The 20,828-nt window shown below is 44.7% G+C and overlaps 1 protein-coding gene across 1 annotated transcript in view; it reads left to right on the top strand.

Annotated features, from left to right (window-relative positions):
- Positions 1-20,828, top strand: part of LOC145337570 (tenascin-X-like) — a 214,373-nt gene that overhangs the window by 116,580 nt on the left and 76,965 nt on the right. Inside the window, 7 exon segments of the mRNA XM_080182362.1 lie at positions 1,211-1,510; positions 7,401-7,691; positions 9,209-9,508; positions 11,095-11,394; positions 13,562-13,861; positions 18,388-18,657; positions 20,015-20,296. Of these exon segments, the coding sequence (XP_080038488.1) occupies positions 1,211-1,510; positions 7,401-7,691; positions 9,209-9,508; positions 11,095-11,394; positions 13,562-13,861; positions 18,388-18,657; positions 20,015-20,296 (2,043 nt within the window).

The following is a 20,828-nucleotide window of genomic DNA, read 5'->3' as shown; positions in this document are numbered from 1 at the left end:
ATAGACATGTGCACATATACTATATACACAGACACCCAGCTGATGTACACGTAGATGAGTGTGCACACAAACATACACAACCTCACTACAGATACTCAGAGAAGCATACACATATAGACACATGCTCTCAACTATACATATACACACACACACACACATGGTCACACACGCATATATATGTACGCATGCATAGACAACATACTTACACACACACACACACGGTCACACACATGTATATGTACGCATGCATAGACAACATACTTACACACACACACACACGGTCACACACATGTATATGTACGCATGCATAGACAACATACTTACACACACACACACACGGTCACACACATGTATATGTACGCATGCATAGACAACATACTTACACACACACACACACACACGGTCACACACATGTATATGTACGCATGCATAGACAACATATTTACACACACCACACACACACACAAAACAGATGAAAAATTACTGACAGGGGCTGAGTGGCTGGAAGCTACACAATCCCCACCCACACCGCAGGTGAAGATTGAGCCCATATTAATCCTGTGAAATGCTCAAGCCGGAATGTCAATGACTCCTGAAACAACACAGTCGATTCTGTTATCGGTCATTGAGAAACATTGCACTCGGAGGTATTCCTGGCTGGGATTCTCTGATCTCGTTCACCCCACCATTGTCAGCAAGAACAGAGAATTTGGCAGTCAAATCTCCATTCACTGCAGCGGGATCGGAGAAACCCGGTCACACAGTGAGGACAGAGGGTTTGGCCCCTGTGGTAGTGACACAGTTAAGTTGTGATCCCCAGACAGTGGGGTCGTTCCAAAATCCATACTTTGGATTCTCATGAACGCACTGTGGTCTGTAGGGATATGAAAAGTGCTGCTAATTTGCTGAGTGATAGATTTGATATATTCATACCTGCTGTTGTCAGTTCCCAGTTTGCATTGGGCATCTTAAATTTGCTACAAGGAGTTTGCTTTAACATGATGGATTGATGAAAATGAAAGAGTTACTTTGGATAGTTTAATACAATCTAATCAAATGAAAGAGTGTGTAGAGCAACAGTAGGGCAAACAACAGAGATTCTGATCAGTCATGGCCTGATGGAAAGGTAGAACAGGCTCTTGAGGGGCCGAACAGCCTCCACCTGCTCCCATAGAAACCTGCTGGACTGTAACATGAATTCTGTTTTCAACTTCCACAGATAAGAGCGGAATCAAACCGAGTAGAATAAACAAACTGGGCACTCTGTCAGTCTCTAACATCACAACTGAATCCTTCCAACTCTCTTGGACTGCAGAGAGAGTCTTTGATTCTTTCCTTGTACAATATAAGCAGCAGGAACTCCATGATGTACAGAACCTGACCGTCGATGGCAGTCGTCGAACGACCACCATCACAGGCTTGAGGCCTACTGCCAAATACACCCTCAATCTCTACGGGCTTGCAAGTGGGCAGCGTACAAAGCCACTGACCACTGCCATAATCACGGAAGGTATTAATCAACCAATTCTTTTCCACAAGGTACTGTACAAAGGTATAGAAGGAGATGTGTGATAAGAAGGCTGTAGTGACTTAGCCTGGTGTTGAATATATTTAACGGGAGCGCCATTGTCTGGAGTTTCCCCTCCGAGTCACTCACCATCCTGACTTGGAAATATATCACCGTTCTTTCACTGTTGCTGAATCCTGGAGCTTGCTCCCTAACAGCACGGGTGGGTGTACCTACGCCTCAGGGACTGCAGTGGCTCAAAAAGGCAGCTTGTCACCACCTTCTGAAGGGCAACCATGGATGGGCAATAACTGCTGGTCTAGCCAGTGACTCCTGTAAAGAAATTCAAACGTTAGATTTACTGGGAAGAAAGCTGCAGTCACATACTAACATAAAAATTTAAGAGTAGGAATAGGCCTCTCGAGCCTTCTCCTCCACTCAGTTAGATCCTGGCTGATCTAACTGTAATCTCAACGCCCACAATCCCACCTAACTCCCCATTAAACTTTCGTTCGCTTGTGAATTAACAATCTATCTCACACTGCCTTACAAAATATCCAAAGCCTCTGCTTCCACTGCCTTTCCAGAAAGAGTTCCAGAGACTGACTGCCCTCTGAGAGAAAAGCATCTCCTCAACTCCGTCTTAAATGAGAGACCCCTTATTATTAAACAGTGACCCCTAGTTCCAGATTACCGGACAAGAGGAAACATCCTCTTCATATCCATCCTGTCAACACCCCTCGATTTGTCTTTTACTTTCTAAACTCAGTGAATACAAAACCAACCTCTCCAACCTTCCTTAGTCTAGTAAACCTCAATCGCTTCTAAGGCAGTTACATCTTTCTTTGAATAAGGAAACCAATACTGGACCTCACATTCTACGAGTTACATGGACAAGTTTGGAAAAGCTGTTTTGTAGAAGGCTTGTATAGACTGGAAACGTTAACTCTGTTTCTCTCTCTACACATGCTGCCAGACCTGCTGAGTCTATCCCGCATTTTCTTGTTTTTATTTCAGATGTCCAGTATCTGCAATATTTTGCTTTTGTTGGTGAAGCTGGGGTTGTTGACCGGAGAATAGAGAAGATTAAGTGGAGATTTGATGCAAGTGTTCAAAATCATGAAGGGTTTGAATAGAGGTGATTAAGAGAAACTGTCCTTATTGGTGGAAGGATAAGAACCAGAGGGCAGAGATTTAAGGTGATTTGGCAAAAGAAGTGATGGTGACATGAGGAAAATCTTTCTCAGGCATCCAATGGTTAGGATGTGGATTGCACTGCCTGAGAGTGTGATGAAGGCTTGTTCAAGGGTCTTTCGCAAAAGGGAAATGGACAAATACTTTAAGGTTAAAACGTTGCAGGAATGTGGGAAAATAGTCAGGAGGTGAAGGCCGAGTGGTATTATCGCAAGATTATTAATCCAGAGACTCAGCTAATGTTCTGGGGACCTGGGATCGAATCCTGTCATGGTAGATGGTGGAATTTGAATTCAATTTGAAAAAAATCTGGAATGAAGAATCTACTGATGACCCATTGTCGTAAAAACACATCTGGTTCAGTAATGTCCCTTTTAGGGAAGGAAATCTGTCGTCCTTATCTGGACTGGCCTACATGTGGCCTACTCCAGAGCCACAGCAATGTGGTTCACTCTTAACTGCCCTTGGGCAAATAGGGATGGACAATAAATTGGGTACAATTTTGTCTTTTCAACAGCGATCGAGTTGCAAAAGATGGAGATGGTATGGAGGGATAGGGGCCAACTGCTGGGCAATTGGGATTAACTTAGGGGTTTAAAACAAAAGGATAGCATGGACAAGTTGGGCTGAAGGGCCTGTTTCCATGCTGTAAGCTTCTATCACTCTATGGGCCCGATTTTTACCAATCGGAGGCTAAGGGCCGCGCTGTGGGTGGGGCTTAGCGCTGCCAAAACGATCGGAGCTCTGAACTGCACATGCGCAGTTCGAAAAACATCTGAAAAAAATCAAAAAACAAAACCAGCAGAGATAGTCGTGGTGGAGGGGGGGATCGGACCCCCCCGGGAGGCTGACCCGTCCCCCCCCCCCACCCACTCTCCCAGGATCAAACCTCCCCGGGAGGCAGGACCCACCCTCGGCACAGCACACCTCCAACCTACCTGGGTTACTGCTCTCCCTCCACCATCCTCCTGAGCTGCACTCGTTGGTGTTGGACTGGGGTAAACACAGGAAGAAGTCTCTAACCCGGTGTTGTGAAACTTCTTACTGCACTCGTTTTACAGTCCGCAACACCTCCCTGGCCTTCAGGTAGTGCCTGCCAGAGGAGAGATGGATCTCTGGTTGTGGGGAGGCGGTTGGAGGATTGGGGGGGGAGAATCTCCACCACTCCACCCCCCAACCAGAGATCCATCTGAGCCCACCCCATTCTCCCCAGCGGAAGGCCAGAAAGGTGCTGCAGGCTGTCCAACGAACGCAGTAAGAAGCCTCACCGCACCAGGTTAAAGTCCAACAGGACTCCAACAGGACTTTAACTGGGTGTTGTGAGGCTTATTAATGTGTCTAACCCAGTCCAACGCCAACATCTCCACATCAATGAATGCAGCTCAGAAGGATTGCGGAGGGAGAGCAGCAAACGAGGTAGGTTGGGAGTGTGCTCTGCCGAGGGAGGGCCTGCCTCCCGGGGTGGGGCGATTGCGGGGGGGGGTGGGGGCTTGCCGGGGGAGTTAGTAGGGGGTCTGTGAAGGGTGTTCGAGGAGGATGGGCTTTGGAGGTTCCCCTGCAGAATAGGAATCCGCTTCAGATTTTCATTCTGCCAGTTGAACGGATCCAAAGACAGTAAGGTGGAATTTGGTGGTAGATTTGGGCGCACGGTTCATTCAATGGATCTAAATGCATGCTAATGCATTTAAATCGTCAGGCCACCTAACTGGGACACAGACCGGATCCGCACCCAAATCCGGTGTTGGTAGAGGCGTAATCTGCTCGGTTTTGGATGCAGATCACACTACAGGCCCGACGCCCAAATTTACCGCAATTGTTTTGGTAAAATCGGGCCCTATCCTCTAAATGCTGGCCATCCAGTGACACCCATGTCCCACAAATCAATAATAAAATCTGTGGGGGTAACTGGATTGCTTTTTGAGAGAGCTGGTGATGGGCTGAATGGCCACATTCTCTCAACTACCGTTGTAAGATTCTATGACAATGGGAATAAAGGGGTGGGAAAAAGAGACTACAAATGGGGAGAAAGCCACAAGATGTAAGTTACAGGAAGTATTACATGACATTTGACCAATACCTGATGAGACGACATGGAGAATGGCGTGTCGAACTGTTGGAAAGACAGGGGAAGAGTGGAATAAACAGAGAAGAGGTCAAACAGCAGATGAGCTGGAACATGAAAAGAAACAAAGATCGAACCCCCAAAAATAAGGAAGAGAGCTAATGAGAAAGAAGGAGAAGCAGAAAGTCAAACTGAAGGCCTGGATTATGAGGTGAAGAAGCCAGAAAGTGGAAATCATGACATGTGGGTTGGTGTTCTCCAGTTGTGGGTTAGACTGCCATCTAGTGGGTTAAGACTGAGCACAGAGGGATTGAGAAGTGAATTGGATTCCCAGGAGCTGTGCCATATTCCTTGCTCTTCCGCACTGCACCATGTAAAGTAAGGTAGTTTATTAATTAGTCACGAGTAAGGCCTACATTAACACTGCAAGGAAGTTACTGAGAAATTCCCCTCGTTGCCACATTCCAGCGCCTGTTTAGGCCGATGCACCTAACCAGCACGTCTTTCAGACTGTGGGAGGAAACCGGAGTACCCGGAGGAAACACACGCAGACACGGGGAGAAGGTGCAAACTCCACACAGACAGTGACCCGAGCCGGGAATCGAACCTGGGTCCCTGGCACTGAGGCAGCAATGCTAAGCGCAATGCCACTGTGCTGACCGTGTGGAGAATCCCCAAGTGGGGAATGATAGCCATCCATCCACCCGGGTCCACAGCATTTCCACAGCTCTCCTGTCAACAAACTTGAATCAGCCTGAAAAGCGAATTGTACAAATCCCAAAGGCTCTGATCTCCGTGAGGGCAACTGGATAATTGTCAGCCTGTTTCAATCTGACCTCCTCTGCCTGTTTTTCAGCTCTTGATGGAAAACATAGCCAAGTAGAGTTGTATTTTTGTTCATGGGGGGATTTCATTACGCGTCGGGGGTCTCTCTGTGTTGCTGAGGCTATCAGAGACTGTTTCTGGTTTTAGAGAGAGCTGTACCCGCTTTATCAATACAACAGTGTCATCTGGGGCTGGAAAGGGTCTGTAAAGGGTTGTTCAGTCTGATATCTGAAGCCTTCCTTATGCAATGATGGCAGAGTTGCAGACAATGATAGGATTGTTGAAGGATACAACAGGATATGGATCGATTGCAGACTTGGGCACAGAGATGGCAGATGGAGTTTAATCTGGACAAATGTGAGGTGATGCATTTTGGAGGATGAAATTCAGGTGTGAATTGTACAGTAAATGGCAGAACTCCTCGGAACATTAACATACAGAGGGATCTGGGAGTACAGGTCCATGAATCCCTGAAAGTTGCAACACAGATGGATAAGATGGTCAAGAAGGCATACAGCATGCTTGCCCTCATCAGCCAGGGCACCGAGTATAAACGTTGTTACGTTACAGCTGTATAAAATTTTAGTTAGGCCTCATTTGGAACATGGTGCAATTCTGGTTGCCACACTACCTGAAGGATTTGGAGAGAGCGCACAGAAGGTTCACCAGGACGTTGCCTGGTCTCGAGGGCATTGGCTATGAGGAAAAGTCGGATAAACTCGGATTGTTTCACTGGAAAGACGGAGGCTGAAGAGTGACCTGAGCGAAGCCTACAGAATTCTGAGACAGAGACAGGGTGGATAGTCAGAGGCTTTTTCCAGGGTTGAAGGGTTAACTACAAGAGATCAAGAGGTGTAAAGTGAGAGGACGTAAGTTTAGGGGAAAAGTTTCTCACAGTGTGGTGGATATCTGGAACACATGCCAGTGGAGATGGTGGAAGCAGGCATGTTACCAAGGTTCAAGATATATCTTGATAGACGCACAAATGGGTGGTGAACAGAGGAATGGAAACTGTAATGCTCTAGGCTTGGTGGGCCGAGAGGCCTATTCCTGTATTGTACTGTTCTTTGTTGAATCTCAACTTGCAAAGTGAGCAGTATGGAATGCAACAACCATGAGTAAGTACAAGCCTGGCTAAACCAACCAGAATACAAACACGGGCAAAGCACCTAATGAAATACCAAAGAAGAAGAATTGGCCTTTGTATGTTTGTGTTTGCCTCAGTTTTGAGGGTTGTATTGCCAGCAGTCAGGACAGGATGTCTCTGATGGATTTCATTGGACAACATTGATCTACTGAATGAACTGGTCAGAACATGGCCTGGGGAAAGAAGAGTGAGGTGGGAAAACTTGTGTGATTTGGGGATAACTTCAATAACCTTCATCTTTGGCTGCTGGATTAGTGTCCTGCAATAATTCTACCCACCCGAGGGCTGTTGTGTGTATATGAGCAGGCTAGCAAATGGCAGACATGCTATAATCTTCCATTACAGCGTCGAAATCCAACATACAACAGGATCGGAAAGTGTGAAAAGGCCTAAGAAAATTCCTAACCACTGTCACAGAATTTCAGGCAGCTCTTTTTGCATTTCAACAGGTGCGCTCCAGAACTGAAGCCAATTGTCAAAAATCCGAGGGATTCCCAGGCCCAAGGAAGCACATCAGCTTCAAAAAAATAATTCATTCCTGCATCCTCATCCACCTCGTGATCCCAATCCCCACTGATGATTGAATGGGATTTTATCAAACGTCCTCTCATCAGTTGTTACCTAGTAAAAGATCATATCTATTTTCCCTTTTTTAGCTTCCACAGCTACAGATGAAGTAAAGCCAAGTAAAGTGATTAAACTGGAGAATCTTTCAGTCTCTAATATCACAGCAGACTCCTTCCAACTCTCCTGGGGTGCGGAGAAGGATTTTGACTCTTTTATTATCCAGTACGGAGTGCGAGGTTCTGGGGATGTGCAGAACCTGACGGTAACTGGTGACCGGCGACTGTCTGTCATCACAGGCCTGAGGCCTACCACCGTGTACACAGTCACTATCTATGGGATCTCTGGTGGTGTACGTACCAAACCACTCAACATTGTCACAACCACCAAAGGTATTACATCCTATTTTCATGATGTTTTCTTTTTCACAGAGTCAAACACTTGACTTTCTATTCCAGAGACGTTGATGGTTACCATGGTGACTGTGTGTGGCCTGTGTCCACGGAGAGCCCTGATGTAGAAGTTAAGCTGAGACACATCATTCAATCCTGAGCAGCCCAGGTGGCTGCATTTGTACAGAATTGTACAATATTTACAGCACACAAACAAACCATTCGCCCCCAACAGATCCCCATGTCTTCATGTTCAAATAAACATTCTCCCATCCTACACCATCTCATCCTGTCAATGAATTCTTCCATTCCTTTCTTCTCCATGTGTTTATCTAGCTTCTTCTTAAATGTATCTACAATATTCACGCCTCCCATATTCTCCCCACTCTCTGGACAAAGATCTCGCTCCTGAACTCCCTCTCTTGTGGCACCTAGTGTAGGTTATTCCACAACTGGATAAACCTTCCCTACATCTATCCTGAACGCATTCAAAATCAAAAATATGATTAAAATTTTATCACATAACTCTAAAATTACTGAAAATTGGCTGTTAGAGGGGATGGCACAGTGGTTAGTACTGCTCCCTCAACGCCAAAGTCCCAGGTCTGATTCCTGATTTTCGTCACTGTCTATGCCGAGACTGCACATTCTCCCCATGTCTGTGTGGGTTTCTCCGGGTGCTTCAGTTTCCACCCACATCCAAAAGACGTGCTGGTTAGGTGTATTGGCCACGTTAAATTCTCCCTCAGTGTACCTGAACAGGTGCTGGAGTGTGGCAAGTATGGGATTTTCACAATAACTTCATCGCAGTGTTAATGTAAGCCTACTTGTGACACTAATAAATAAACTTTAAAAAAAGTATTGATTTTTATCTTGTTCGTAATATCCTGGTGTTCCAAATCCGTTGTTGATTTGTAAGAAAGTATATGAAAGCACACTTTTTAAACTTTTGCAGAAATCTCTTATTTTAGGATAATCATCACTGGACTATCAACCTGAAAATTAGAGAACTCAGCTGAATGTCAGGCCCACACCTATCCATCAATTTCAAAGATTTTACATGTTTCCAATCCAATTGCTGTTTCATTTCTGTGATGCTGTGATTTTGAAGTGTTTGATTTCTCTGTAGGATTGAGAAAATGTTTCAGTTAAATTCCCCTACACTATTCAAACACACCTGGTGATAGTAACTTCCACCAATCCACTGAGTAAAGGTTCTTCTCCTGAATTCTCTGTTGTATTTATTAGTGATTTATCTTATATTGATAGCCTCCGCAGGGCTTTGGCTTCCAAATGCAAATGCTCTATCTGTCTGCACTTTCAACAGAATTTTGTGGAATTAAGAAAAAACATTTAAGAATGAATATTCAGATCTCTACTTCTCTCATCCCATCTCTGTCTCTTCAGGTTGTGGTCACAATCCCACAGTATAATCCTTACTTTGAATGGGACTTCATCAAATGCCCTCTCATCAGTTGTTACCTGATAAAAGATCGTGTCTATTTTCCCTGTTTTAGCTTCCACAGGTACAGGCAAAGTAAAGCCAAGTAAAGTGATTAAACTGGAGAATCTTTCAGTCTCTAAAGTCACAGCAGACTCCTTCCAACTCTCCTGGGGTGCGGAGAAGAATTTTGACTCTTTTATTATCCAGTACGGAGTGCGAGGTTCTGGGGATGTGCAGAACCTGACGGTAACTGGTGACCGTCGACTGTCTGTCATCACAGGCCTGAGGCCTACCACCGTGTACACAGTCACTATCTATGGGATCTCTGGTGGTGTACGCACCAAACCACTCAACGTTGTTGCAACCACCAAAGGTATTACATCCTATTTTCATGATGTTTTCTTTTTCAGAGTCAAACATTTGACTTTCTATCCCAGAGACGTTGATGGTTACCATGGTGACTGTGTGTGGCCTGTGTCCACGGAGAGCCCTGATGTAGAAGTTAAGCTGAGACACATCATTCAATCCTGAGCAGCCCAGTGGCTGCATTTGTACAGAATTGTTCAATATTTACAGCACACAAACAAACTATTCGCCCCCAACAGATCTCCAATTTCATACCTCACAAGAACCTCCTCTCACCCAATTTCATCGCATCCGGTCAACATATCCAAACATTCCTTAGTTTCTCATGTGTTTACGGACCTTCCTCTGAAATGTATCTATCGCAGTTGTGACTAAGGTGCTGCCTGTGGGCCAAACTGCAGTCCATGAGTGTGACCCACAGGCATCTTGTTGACTGATGTCCACATTCAGGTTTGCCAAATTCTGCTGGCTTTTTGTCCACGTTACTTTCTTACCAGCATGATTGAAGAGACACACATTGCAAAGTAAGGGCGTGTGAAGTGAGGTGTATTTGCACACAACATTGAAGTGAGAACATTTACTCCCTCTGTGTAAAAAAACGTAAATATTTATTTTGTTTTTACCATTTAAAGTTGATAATTCCATTAATATGCAAACACTTAAGCATTTTGTAAATCTTATTAGTATGAAATATTTGCCATAAATTAAATGTATTTCACTAGCCTAAGTTGCCCATCATAACAATTTGCCTTCAGTTCATGGCTTTTATTTTTTAGGCAGTGTATTGGTTCATTTTTAAGGATAAATACAAATGTACATTATGACTGTGCATAAATCATATATTTTGGGAAAATAGTAGAATATTGATTGACCTGATACTCCAGAGAGTCCAGCTGAGTGTCAGACACATAGCTATTAATAAATGTAAAGGATTTCCTGTGTTTCTAATCCAGTCGCTATTTTCGTTTCTCCGACGGTGTGAAGTGTTGTTACCATCTGGAGTAGTGTGAATAGAAGGGTTCAGTTAAGTTTCTCCACATTATGCAGCCGTTCCCAGTGGGAGGCAGTCCCACATTCTCACCATGCTGGATAAAGAGGTTTCTCCTGCATTCCTGATTGGATTTCGTGATTATCTCTCTGGTTTTGTTCTATCCCCTGAAATGTGAAAATATTCTCTTGCTCATTCTCTCTCACCCTCTCTGTCTAGTCTTTCAGCAGGTCTGATGGAATTAAGAATTGATTAATCCCTCCCTGTTTTCAGGTCCCTCCCTGTCCTCGATCCCTCTGTCTACCTCATTGTCCTCGATCCCTCTATCTATCTCATTGTCCTCGATCCCTCTATCTATCTCATTGTCCTCGATCCCTCTATCTACCTCATTGTCCTCGATCCCTCTATCTATCTCATTGTCCTCGATCCCTCTATCTATCTCATTGTCCTCGATCCCTCTATCTATCTCATTGTCCTCGATCCCTCTATCTATCTCATAAGATTACGATCCCATTCTGACGAGTGATGATTGAAAGGAACTTCATCAAATGCAATCTCGCCGATTATTACCTGTTAAAAGTTGATGTCTATTTTCCCTTTTTTAGATTCCACAGATAAAGTCAAAATAAAGCCAAGTAAAGTGATTAAACTGGAGAATCTTTCAGTCTCTAATATCACAGCAGACTCCTTCCAACTCTCCTGGGGCACGGAGAAGAATTTTGACTCTTTTATTATCCAGTACGGAGTGCGAGGTTCTGGGGATGTGCAGAACCTGACGGTAACTGGTGACCGTCGACTGTCTGTCATCACAGGCCTGAGGCCTACCACCGTGTACACAGTCACTATCTATGGGATCTCTGGTGGTGTACGCACCAAGCCACTTAACATTGTTGCAACCACCAAAGGTATTACATCCTATTTTCATGATGTTTTCTTTTCCACAGAGTCAAACATTTGACTTTCTATCCCAGAGACGTTGATGGTTACCATGGTGACTGTGTGTGGCCTGTGTCCACGGAGAGCCCTGATGTAGAAGTTAAGCTGAGACACATCATTCAATCCTGAGCAGCCCAGGTGGCTGCATTTGTACAGAATTGTACAATATTTACAGCACAGAAACAAACCATTCGCCCCCAACAGATCTCCAATTTCATACCTCACAAGAACCTCCTCTCACCCAATTTCATCACATCCTGTCAACATATCCAAACATTCCTTAGTTTCTCATGTGTTTACGGACCTTCCTCTGAAATGTATCTATCGCAGTTGTGACTAAGGTGCTGCCTGTGGGCCAAACTGCAGTCCATGAGTGTGACCCACAGGCATCTTGTTGACTGATGTCCACATTCAGGTTTGCCACATTCTGCTGGCTTTTTGTCCATGTTACTTTCTTACCAGCATGATTGAAGAGACACACATTGCAAAGTAAGGGCGTGTGAAGTGAGGTGTATTTGCACACAACATTGAAGTGAGAACATTTACTCCCTCTGTGTAAAAAAACGTAAATATTTATTTTGTTTTTACCATTTAAAGTTGATAATTCCATTAATATGCAAACACTTAAGCATTTTGTAAATCTTATTAGTATGAAATATTTGCCATGAATTAAATGTATTTAATCCTATCCAGCGAGTCATAGTGAGTGAATGGTCTTATAGCTCACTAGCCTAAGTTGCCCATCAGTGATCAATACCATGTACTTCAACATGCACTGTGGTAAGAACTTCCATATTCCCACCTACTCTGGGTAAGAAGGTTTCTCCTGAATTCCCTTTTAGATTCATTAGTGATTGTTTTATATTTATCATTTATCACCTTTAGTTTTGGACCCCCCACAACTGAAAAATATTCCCTACATTTACCCTCTTGAACTCATTCAAAATTTTAATATTTTACCTGCTACAAATAATTTTATATTCATAACAATTTGCCTTCAGTTCATGGCTTTTATTTTTTAGGCAGTGTATTGGTTCATTTTTAAGGATAAATACAAATGTACATTATGACTGTGCATAAGTCATTTATTTTGGGAAAATAGTAGAATATTGATTGACCTGATACTCCAGAGAGTCCAGCTGAGTGTCAGACACATAGCTATTAATAAATGTAAAGGATTTCCTGTATTTCTAATCCAGTCGCTATTTTCGTTTCTCCGACGGTGTGAAGTGTTGTTACCATCCGGAGTAGTGTGAATAGAAGGGTTCAGTTAAGTTTCTCCACATTATGCAGCCGTTCCCAGTGGGAGGCAGTCCCACATTCTCACCATGCTGGATAAAGAGGTTTCTCCTGCATTCCTGATTGGATTTCGTGATTATCTCTCTGGTTTTGTTCTATCCCCTGAAATGTGAAAATATTCTCTTGCTCATTCTCTCTCACCCTCCCTGTCTAGTCTTTCAGCAGGTCTGATGGAATTAAGAATTGATTAATCCCTCCCTGTTTTCAGGTTCCTCCCTATCCTCGATCCCTCTATCTACCTCATTGTCCTCGATCCCTCTATCTACCTCATTGTCCTCGATCCCTCTATCTATCTCATTGTCCTCGATCCCTCTATCTATCTCATTGTCCTCGATCCCTCTATCTATCTCATTGTCCTCGATCCCTCTATCTATCTCATTGTCCTCGATCCCTCTATCTATCTCATTATCCTCGATCCCTCTATCTATCTCATTGCCCTCGATCCCTCTATCTATCTCATTGTCCTCGATCCCTCTATCTACCTCATTGTCCTCGATCCCTCTATCTACCTCATTGTCCTCGATCCCTCTATCTATCTCATTGTCCTCGATCCCTCTATCTATCTCATTGTCCTCGATCCCTCTATCTATCTCATTGTCCTCGATCCCTCTATCTATCTCATTGTCCTCGATCCCTCTATCTATCTCATTGTCCTCGATCCCTCTATCTATCTCATTGTCCTCGATCCCTCTATCTATCTCATTGTCCTCGATCCCTCTATCTATCTCATAAGATTACGATCCCATTCTGACGAGTGATGATTGAAAGGAACTTCATCAAATGCAATCTCACCGATTATTACCTGTTAAAAGTTGATGTCTATTTTCCCTTTTTTAGATTCCACAGATAAAGTCAAAATAAAGCCAAGTAAAGTGATTAAACTGGAGAATCTTTCAGTCTCTAATATCACAGCGGACTCCTTCCAACTCTCCTGGGGCGCGGAGAAGAATTTTGACTCTTTTATTATCCAGTACGGAGTGCGAGGTTCTGGGGATGTGCAGAACCTGACGGTAACTGGTGACCGTCGACTGTCTGTCATCACAGGCCTGAGGCCTACCACCGTGTACACAGTCACTATCTATGGGATCTCTGGTGGTGTACGCACCAAGCCACTCAACGTTGTTGCAACCACCAAAGGTATTACATCCTATTTTCATAAAGTCCAAAAAGTTGTCTTTTCTAACTGGAGACAAATAACTTATGTTTATATAACGTGTATTTGATCAAAACAATCCAACCCAACATATTTATGTTGTCAGTGTGAAGCATAGATGCAACTTGAACTGAGATACTCATTCAACTCTGTTGACTAATCTGTCTTGTCAATTTATTCCATGGCTTCGTGTCCTTCTATATCTCTGTAATCTCCTCCAACCCCCAAATCCGCTGAGATCTCCGCATTCTCCTCATTCTGATTTCTTCCGTAGCCCCCAGAGTAACTGCTCTGCTGTTGGAGGCTGTCCCTCCAGCAGCCTGGGCCCTCAGCTCTGGAATTCCCTCCTTAAACCTCACGGCTCTTTCCATCTTCCCTCAAGAACTGAGGCCTCGGAGTAATGGTTCAAAATGTAACTCGGACATTTGCCTTCAGTGATCTTATATAGAATCCTATTGACTCTATAGCGCATAGGCCCCATTCACTCCCACTGGGCCTGTCAGTGTTAATGCTCCAGATATCCCCTGGCTGTCCAATTCTACCTTCCCAGCCTGCTCCACTCACTGTTGTTCCTCTCTCTTCTCTCACATCCACATCAAATCTCTCATTAAATCCATGAATGCTCTTGACCTCGCCCCGCTCCATTCAGCGGTACGTTCCACTTTCTCACTACTCAGTGGGTGGAATTATCCCACCCGCTCGCAGCGGGTTTGGTGGTGGGAGCGGAGAATCTAACCCGAACCAAACAGTCAGAAACGCACCACCATTAAATCCCACTGCAATTCTCCCAATGGTGGGTTGGGCCTCCCAGTGACTGGTGGCATCAATGCCTTTTGCATTCATTTATATCTCATGAATGTTCATTAAACCTCTCGCTAAGGCCTTTCAGACCTTTCAATCTTGTGTGAATTTATGTTGTTGTCAAACCTGATTAGTAATGAGTGGCTGTGTAATACAGTCCTTGGTTCACCAGAGGTGAACTTCACTTCATGGTGAATGGGGTAGCTTTCTGCCATAAAGCTCCTGATGCGCTGTTCACCACTCTGCGGTTCCTGGCTTGCTGAGCTGGCCATCGTACATAAGAACATAAGAAATAAGAACATAAGAAATAGGAGCAGGAGTAGGCCATCTAGCCCTTCGAGCCTGCCCCATCATTCAATAAGATCATGGCTGATCTGTCGCTGCTCAGTTCCACATTCCCGCCCTCTCCCCATAACCCTTAATCCCCTCTCTTATCAAAAACCCATCAACCTGCGTCTTAAAAATATTTAGCGAGGCAGCCTCCACCACTTCAACGGGCAGCAGCTTGCTGCAGGATCCATGAGCCCTGCTGTGTCAGAGTCTGATCAGTACTGTAGCTGGGCTTCCTTCCCCCTATAAACGATATTCAGTGGTGTCTATCTGGACAGCACTGTGCTGAAGGATTCATCCAACCACCGCAACTAAAGTCTGAAATTCAACCGCGGAATCAGTGCGAGGAGAGGCTGGGGGATGAGGGGAGAAAAAGGGGTCAGTGTGGGAGGGGGGCTGTGCCGGGGGAAGGAGAGGCTCATAATAGGGGCGAGGAGGGAGATGAGAGCGAAAGGAAGGCAGAGGGGAGACCGAGGTTGGGGTGGGGGGGGGGGAGCAGGGTGGGGGGGAGGGGGCTGGAGCCCGAAACAGCTGTATGAAAATCTCACTAACAGGGTGAGGAGGTGAGGGGTGGTCAAAGGGATATCACATTGTTGAATGGAAGGAGTGCACGATGAATTGATGCGGTGGTTGGAAAGACAAGCGGGTCGTGGGCACTTTGCAGGTGATGGGTTCAGGAGACGGTGGCTGAATCAGAGAACAGATTCTCGGTGAGGCGGTTAGATCTCTTCCCTCTGGGTTTCTGACAACTCGCAGTCTGGTGAAGACCGTGGGCTGGAGAGAGTGATGCGAGTGCTGTTTAAATATAGCGGTGTGACTTTTGAACCTGCCAGCTGATAGTGGGCAGGAAAATCAGTTGCTGGACCACCAGGCGACTCAGAGGGAAACTTACTTACCTGTGCAAGATTAATGGATTTCCAAGCGCAGAACCTGGTGCTATTCCAGTCAGCGGGATCGGTGCCACTGAAGCCATCTCCTGCTCCATTTAGTCTCACAATGGAAGAATTCCACCTTATCTTAAACACACAACCACTTAACCTGGACTTACCCATAAGGGGAAACAGCTTCCCCCTATTCTCACTATCGAATCCCTTAACTGGGTGCTGAATTCCATTTTCCCATCCTCAAACGTTCTTATAAGAACATAAGAACATAAGAAATAGGAGCAGGAGTAGGCCATCTAGCCCTTCGAGCCTGCCCCGCCATTCAATAAGATCATGGCTGATCTGTCGTGGCTCAGTTCCACATTCCCGCCCTCTCCCCATAACCCTTAATCCCCCCTCTTATCAAAAACCCATCAACCCGCGTCTTAAAAATATTTAGCGAGGCAGCCTCCACCACTTCAACGGGCAGAGAATTCCAGAGATTCACCACCCTTTGAGTGAAGAAGTTCCTCCTCAACTCCGTTCTAAACCACCCCCCTTTTATCTTGAGGCTGTGCCCTCTAGTCCTACTATCCTTTCTGAGCGGGAAGAGTCTCTCCACCTCTATCCTATCCATCCCATTCATCATCTTATACGTCTCAATGAGATCTCCCCTCATTCTTCTAAACTCTAATGAAGATTATGTCAGACTCTTATGAAAAACTCTTATGAAGATTAAAGATCTCCGGCAGGATCACAGGGACCCAAAAGGAGGTATCAGATCAGCTGATTTGGAGCCTGATGATACCTCTGTAGAAGATGTTCAGTCCCTCGAGATGCCCCTCCATTCAATTTGATCATGGCTGATCTATATTTTAACTCCATTTACCCACCTTGATTCAATGACCCTCAGTAATTTTACCCAACAACATTCATTCTCAGTTTTTAAACTTTCAATTAACCGCCAGTCTGTGGAGATGATTGTTCTAGACTTTCCACTACTGTGTTTCCTGATATCTAATTTGTCTAATTCCAAATCTGAGTTAATGTCCCCTTGTTCTGTGCTGCCTCTCACTAAGGATTTTCCAGCCCCCTGGTGGAGGCAGATTGCCAGCGACACAGCTGGAAAACTGAAACACTCCCATTGCCTTTGGTGGATGTAAGAGGAATTTTCTGAGGTGTCCCACTGGGGTGTCTTGTACTCAGTCGATCTCTCAACCAATTCATCGTCAGCGTGTAGTTAAAGAATGAATTTATTTGTTGATGCGTGCATCAGGAGAAAGAACAGTTGAGAGTTAACTATTCTCTCGAACAAAGTAATAAAATCGTGAGATTGATGTACTCTTCCAAACAGCTCAATATCCTGCCCTGTCAGCCAAACTGGAATGTCCAATACACAGTAATACACAGTATTACCTTAACCTTACCTTAACATGTTACCTTAACATGCTACCTGCCAACTGAATTAGGAGATTATTAGCTTCATGCACCAAAGGTTCCTCTCCTGTTACCTAGGAAGCCTAACCTACATATATCCACTATATCCAAGGCCAGAACTAATATTTGAGACACTTAATTGACAAAAGGAATCATTATTTCAACCTAATCTGGCCTCATTTATCAGCTTGAGACACTGCGCCAGCCTCGCCACCCGGGAATGAATATATTCCCATACATTCTAGAACTTTAAAATTATCCTGCTTATTCCAAACAGATAAGAGAAACTGCCTTTCCATACCCCATTATACTAACGAAACTTGGTCTGTTTCCAACGTGGTGAGCAAATAGATTGTTGTTTGGTCAAAGTTCACAAACACATTAAGAGTACAGTTTAGTTTTATAATACTTGGTTAAATTGTGGTTATACAGTTTATACTTTGCATATATTGTTCCAGGCACGTTGTGAATTCTCACTATATATAAGGCACTTTATAATTATCTTAACGTAATCTACTTATTATAATAAAATTAAAATGAAGGGCCTCACACTAAGAATTCTAGACCATCCCATCAGTGGAAATGGAAGATACCACCACCAGCCAATGGTGGGCCACCTTGGCTGGCAAAGGGGTCCAGAAAATCCGAGTCCCAGTTTTTCTTTACTAAGTCTATCAAATCATTACGAATCACTCAATTAGATCACCCTTCACGAACACAGGAATACAGGCCTACTCTGCGTAACCTGCCCTCATAATTTAATCCATTTAATTTAAGTGGGACTGATGTGCAGTTTGTTAATCTGGGGTTAATCCACGTTTCCTGTGTACCATAGCTGGAACTCTGCGCTGAAACCTAAAAGCAGTAATGTAACTGGTCTTGGCCTACTCGAGTGTGCGGCCTACACCAGCCTTGTTAGTTTGGTGCTTTGATGGAAGAGCTCAGGCCAGTTTGTGTGAGGAACCATCAAGCTCAGACTATTGCGACGTTTCATAAATCAAACTTTAAATGTTATCAACTGGTGCCGGTTTCAAAATAAAGAATGATTCCATCTCTCTAACCTTTTTCCTGATCCACAGGAAAACCCAGTAAAATGATCAAATTGTCGGCCTCGAATGTCACCGCTGATTCTGTGCGGCTGTCCTGGTCACCGCAGAAGGACATTGACTTTTTTATCGTACAGTACAGAGTGCTGGGCTCTGCGGTGCTCCACAATGTCACAGTAAAGGGTGACCGGCGATCATTTATCATCACAGGCCTGAAGCCTGCGACAAAGTACCTGTTCTCTCTGTACAGTGTCTTCGGAGAGCAACACTTAAAGTCACTGACCCTTACAGTAACCACAAAAGGTAACGTTCGCCTAACTCCTCAGTTTCTGGCTCTCCTAGGGCATTCTTCACTCCCATCTGCCTTTCCTTATTTTGCTTTTCTTTCTTTTCCATGTTGTTTAGCTTTGAAAAGATATTTTCCTTCACTTTATTGCCTGACAGCATTGCACGCCCGCCTCATTGGCAAGCCGGGGACACCATCTTCCCTCCCCAACTATTCTCATTGTCAACTTTGAAGGAGTCGGCGAAAATAGTCGATCTTTCTTATTGTATTTTATTCCCTCTATCCCCTGAAAACAGACTGGTTGGAGGCTTGGAGCTGAGTATGAAATGTTGGCTGACCAAACAAGTTTGCATCCTCCTTCTTCCCAAATCCCTTAAACCCTCTCTCCCTTCCCACATCTGTTAGCGAGCTGGGAACGCTATCCGCATGGACATTTATTTTTAAATCAATGTGTGGATTACTCATGTCTCAGTGTGTTTCTGTAGCAGGATTTTGACCACAGCTGCTGAAGACTTGTTGTATGAATGTGTGTGTGTGTGTTTGTGTGTGTGTGAATCACTTCCTCAGCAACAAGAGGCCACCTCTTGGCCATGACCGTTCCTCAGTCTTTCTGTTTTAATGGGAATGCGCACAGACTTGGCTCAATGGAAGACTTTCTGCTTTTGCCAAAGGCGATCCAAAATGACTTTGGGCGATCACTTTGGGCATTTTGTCCCATTGAGCCGGGATATGAACCCCACTAAGTGAAACAAGTGTCGTGTCACTGTCTGTCGACCTCTCGCTGTCTCTGTTGTACGTATTTATGTTGTATCCTTACAGCTCAGATATTGCCATAGCCTTACTGTGTCTCTGTGCAGTGATGTAATGTACAGTGCAGCGGTATGTAGGGGAAGGGTTATTGTGGGTGAGATGTATTTAATTGATTTTATAATAATGGATCAGAGTTAATGACTATTGTTTTAATAACCTCCAGGCAATATATTTGATTCATTTTACCCATGCGTCATTTGGAAGGATTCCATGTCCTACTCAGGGATTTGTAAGAGGTGGATTATGGCCCCTCCTGGGGTTCTGGGTGTGGTTTGTCTGTGCTGAATTTTATAATTTGGGATCAGATTTACACACAGGAACTAACTAACCTCACTTATAATCCTGCATTTTGACAGCCTTCTCAGTCAGTCGACCGGTGCCAGGAGTCTGTCGCTGAACTGGAGCTTGGGTCCCTGCGCACAGATCAATCTCAACCCCCTCCACCCCCGATATAAACTCAGGATGCTTGTCAGCTCATTAATTTTTCAAATTAATCTCGATACTAATCTTTCCTCTGGTGAAAATGTCCCGTCTCTTTTATTTTGCTTTTCTTAATATTTGCAGGGAAAGCCGAAGCGAAACCAAGTAAGTTGGGTGACCTCTCGATTGCTAACGTCACGTCCGACTCCATCCCCGTCTCCTGGACAGCAGAGAAGGGTTTTGACACCTTTCTAATACGGTACAAAATGCACGGCTTTGACTCTGTGCAGAACGTCACGGTCACCGGTGACAACCGCTTGACAACCATCACAGGCCTGAGGCCCAGCACCAAATACACAGTCTATGTGTACGGGGTTTATAATGGCAAACGCACAAAGCCTCTGAGCAGAGTAGTTACCACCAAAGGTATGGATTTCCCGGGCGCGCTATCCCACTCTCCACACCTTGCAGATCCAGACTGGATCAGGGCAAAAAATGAGAACCTGAAATGAATGTAAACATGTTCCAGGGTCTGTCTTCATATCAACTGATGAGTACAACAGTGCATGTTTAACAGGTAGTTTCTGGAATTCCTGGTGAGCGGGATTTTCCCTGACCAAGGTGGAAAACAAAAGATTCTGGAAACATGCCCCAGGGTGGGCGGGGGTGGGGAGGGGGGGACACTAAGTGAAATTGTACCCCAATTTGTCAGAGTGTTGGGTTTAGACCAGATTCCCAGTGTGTATCTCCCAGTGCACAGTGAGCTTCCAGACCAGATTCCCAGTGTGTATCTCCCACTGCACAGTGAGCTTCCAGACCAGATTCCCAGTGTGTATCTCCCACTGCACAGTGAGGTTTCAGACCAGATTCCCAGTGTGTATCTCCCAGTGCACAGTGAGCTTTCAGACCAGATTCCCAGTGTGTATCTCCCAGTGCACAGTGAGCTTTCAGACCAGAT

Source organism: Carcharhinus amblyrhynchos, unplaced genomic scaffold, assembly GCF_965287045.1.
Source record: "Carcharhinus amblyrhynchos unplaced genomic scaffold, sCarAmb.v2.hapA scaffold_52, whole genome shotgun sequence".
Lineage (NCBI taxonomy): Eukaryota > Metazoa > Chordata > Chondrichthyes > Carcharhiniformes > Carcharhinidae > Carcharhinus > Carcharhinus amblyrhynchos.
Note: the sequence above shows the minus strand (reverse complement) of the source record. Positions and strands in the feature narration are given on the sequence as shown.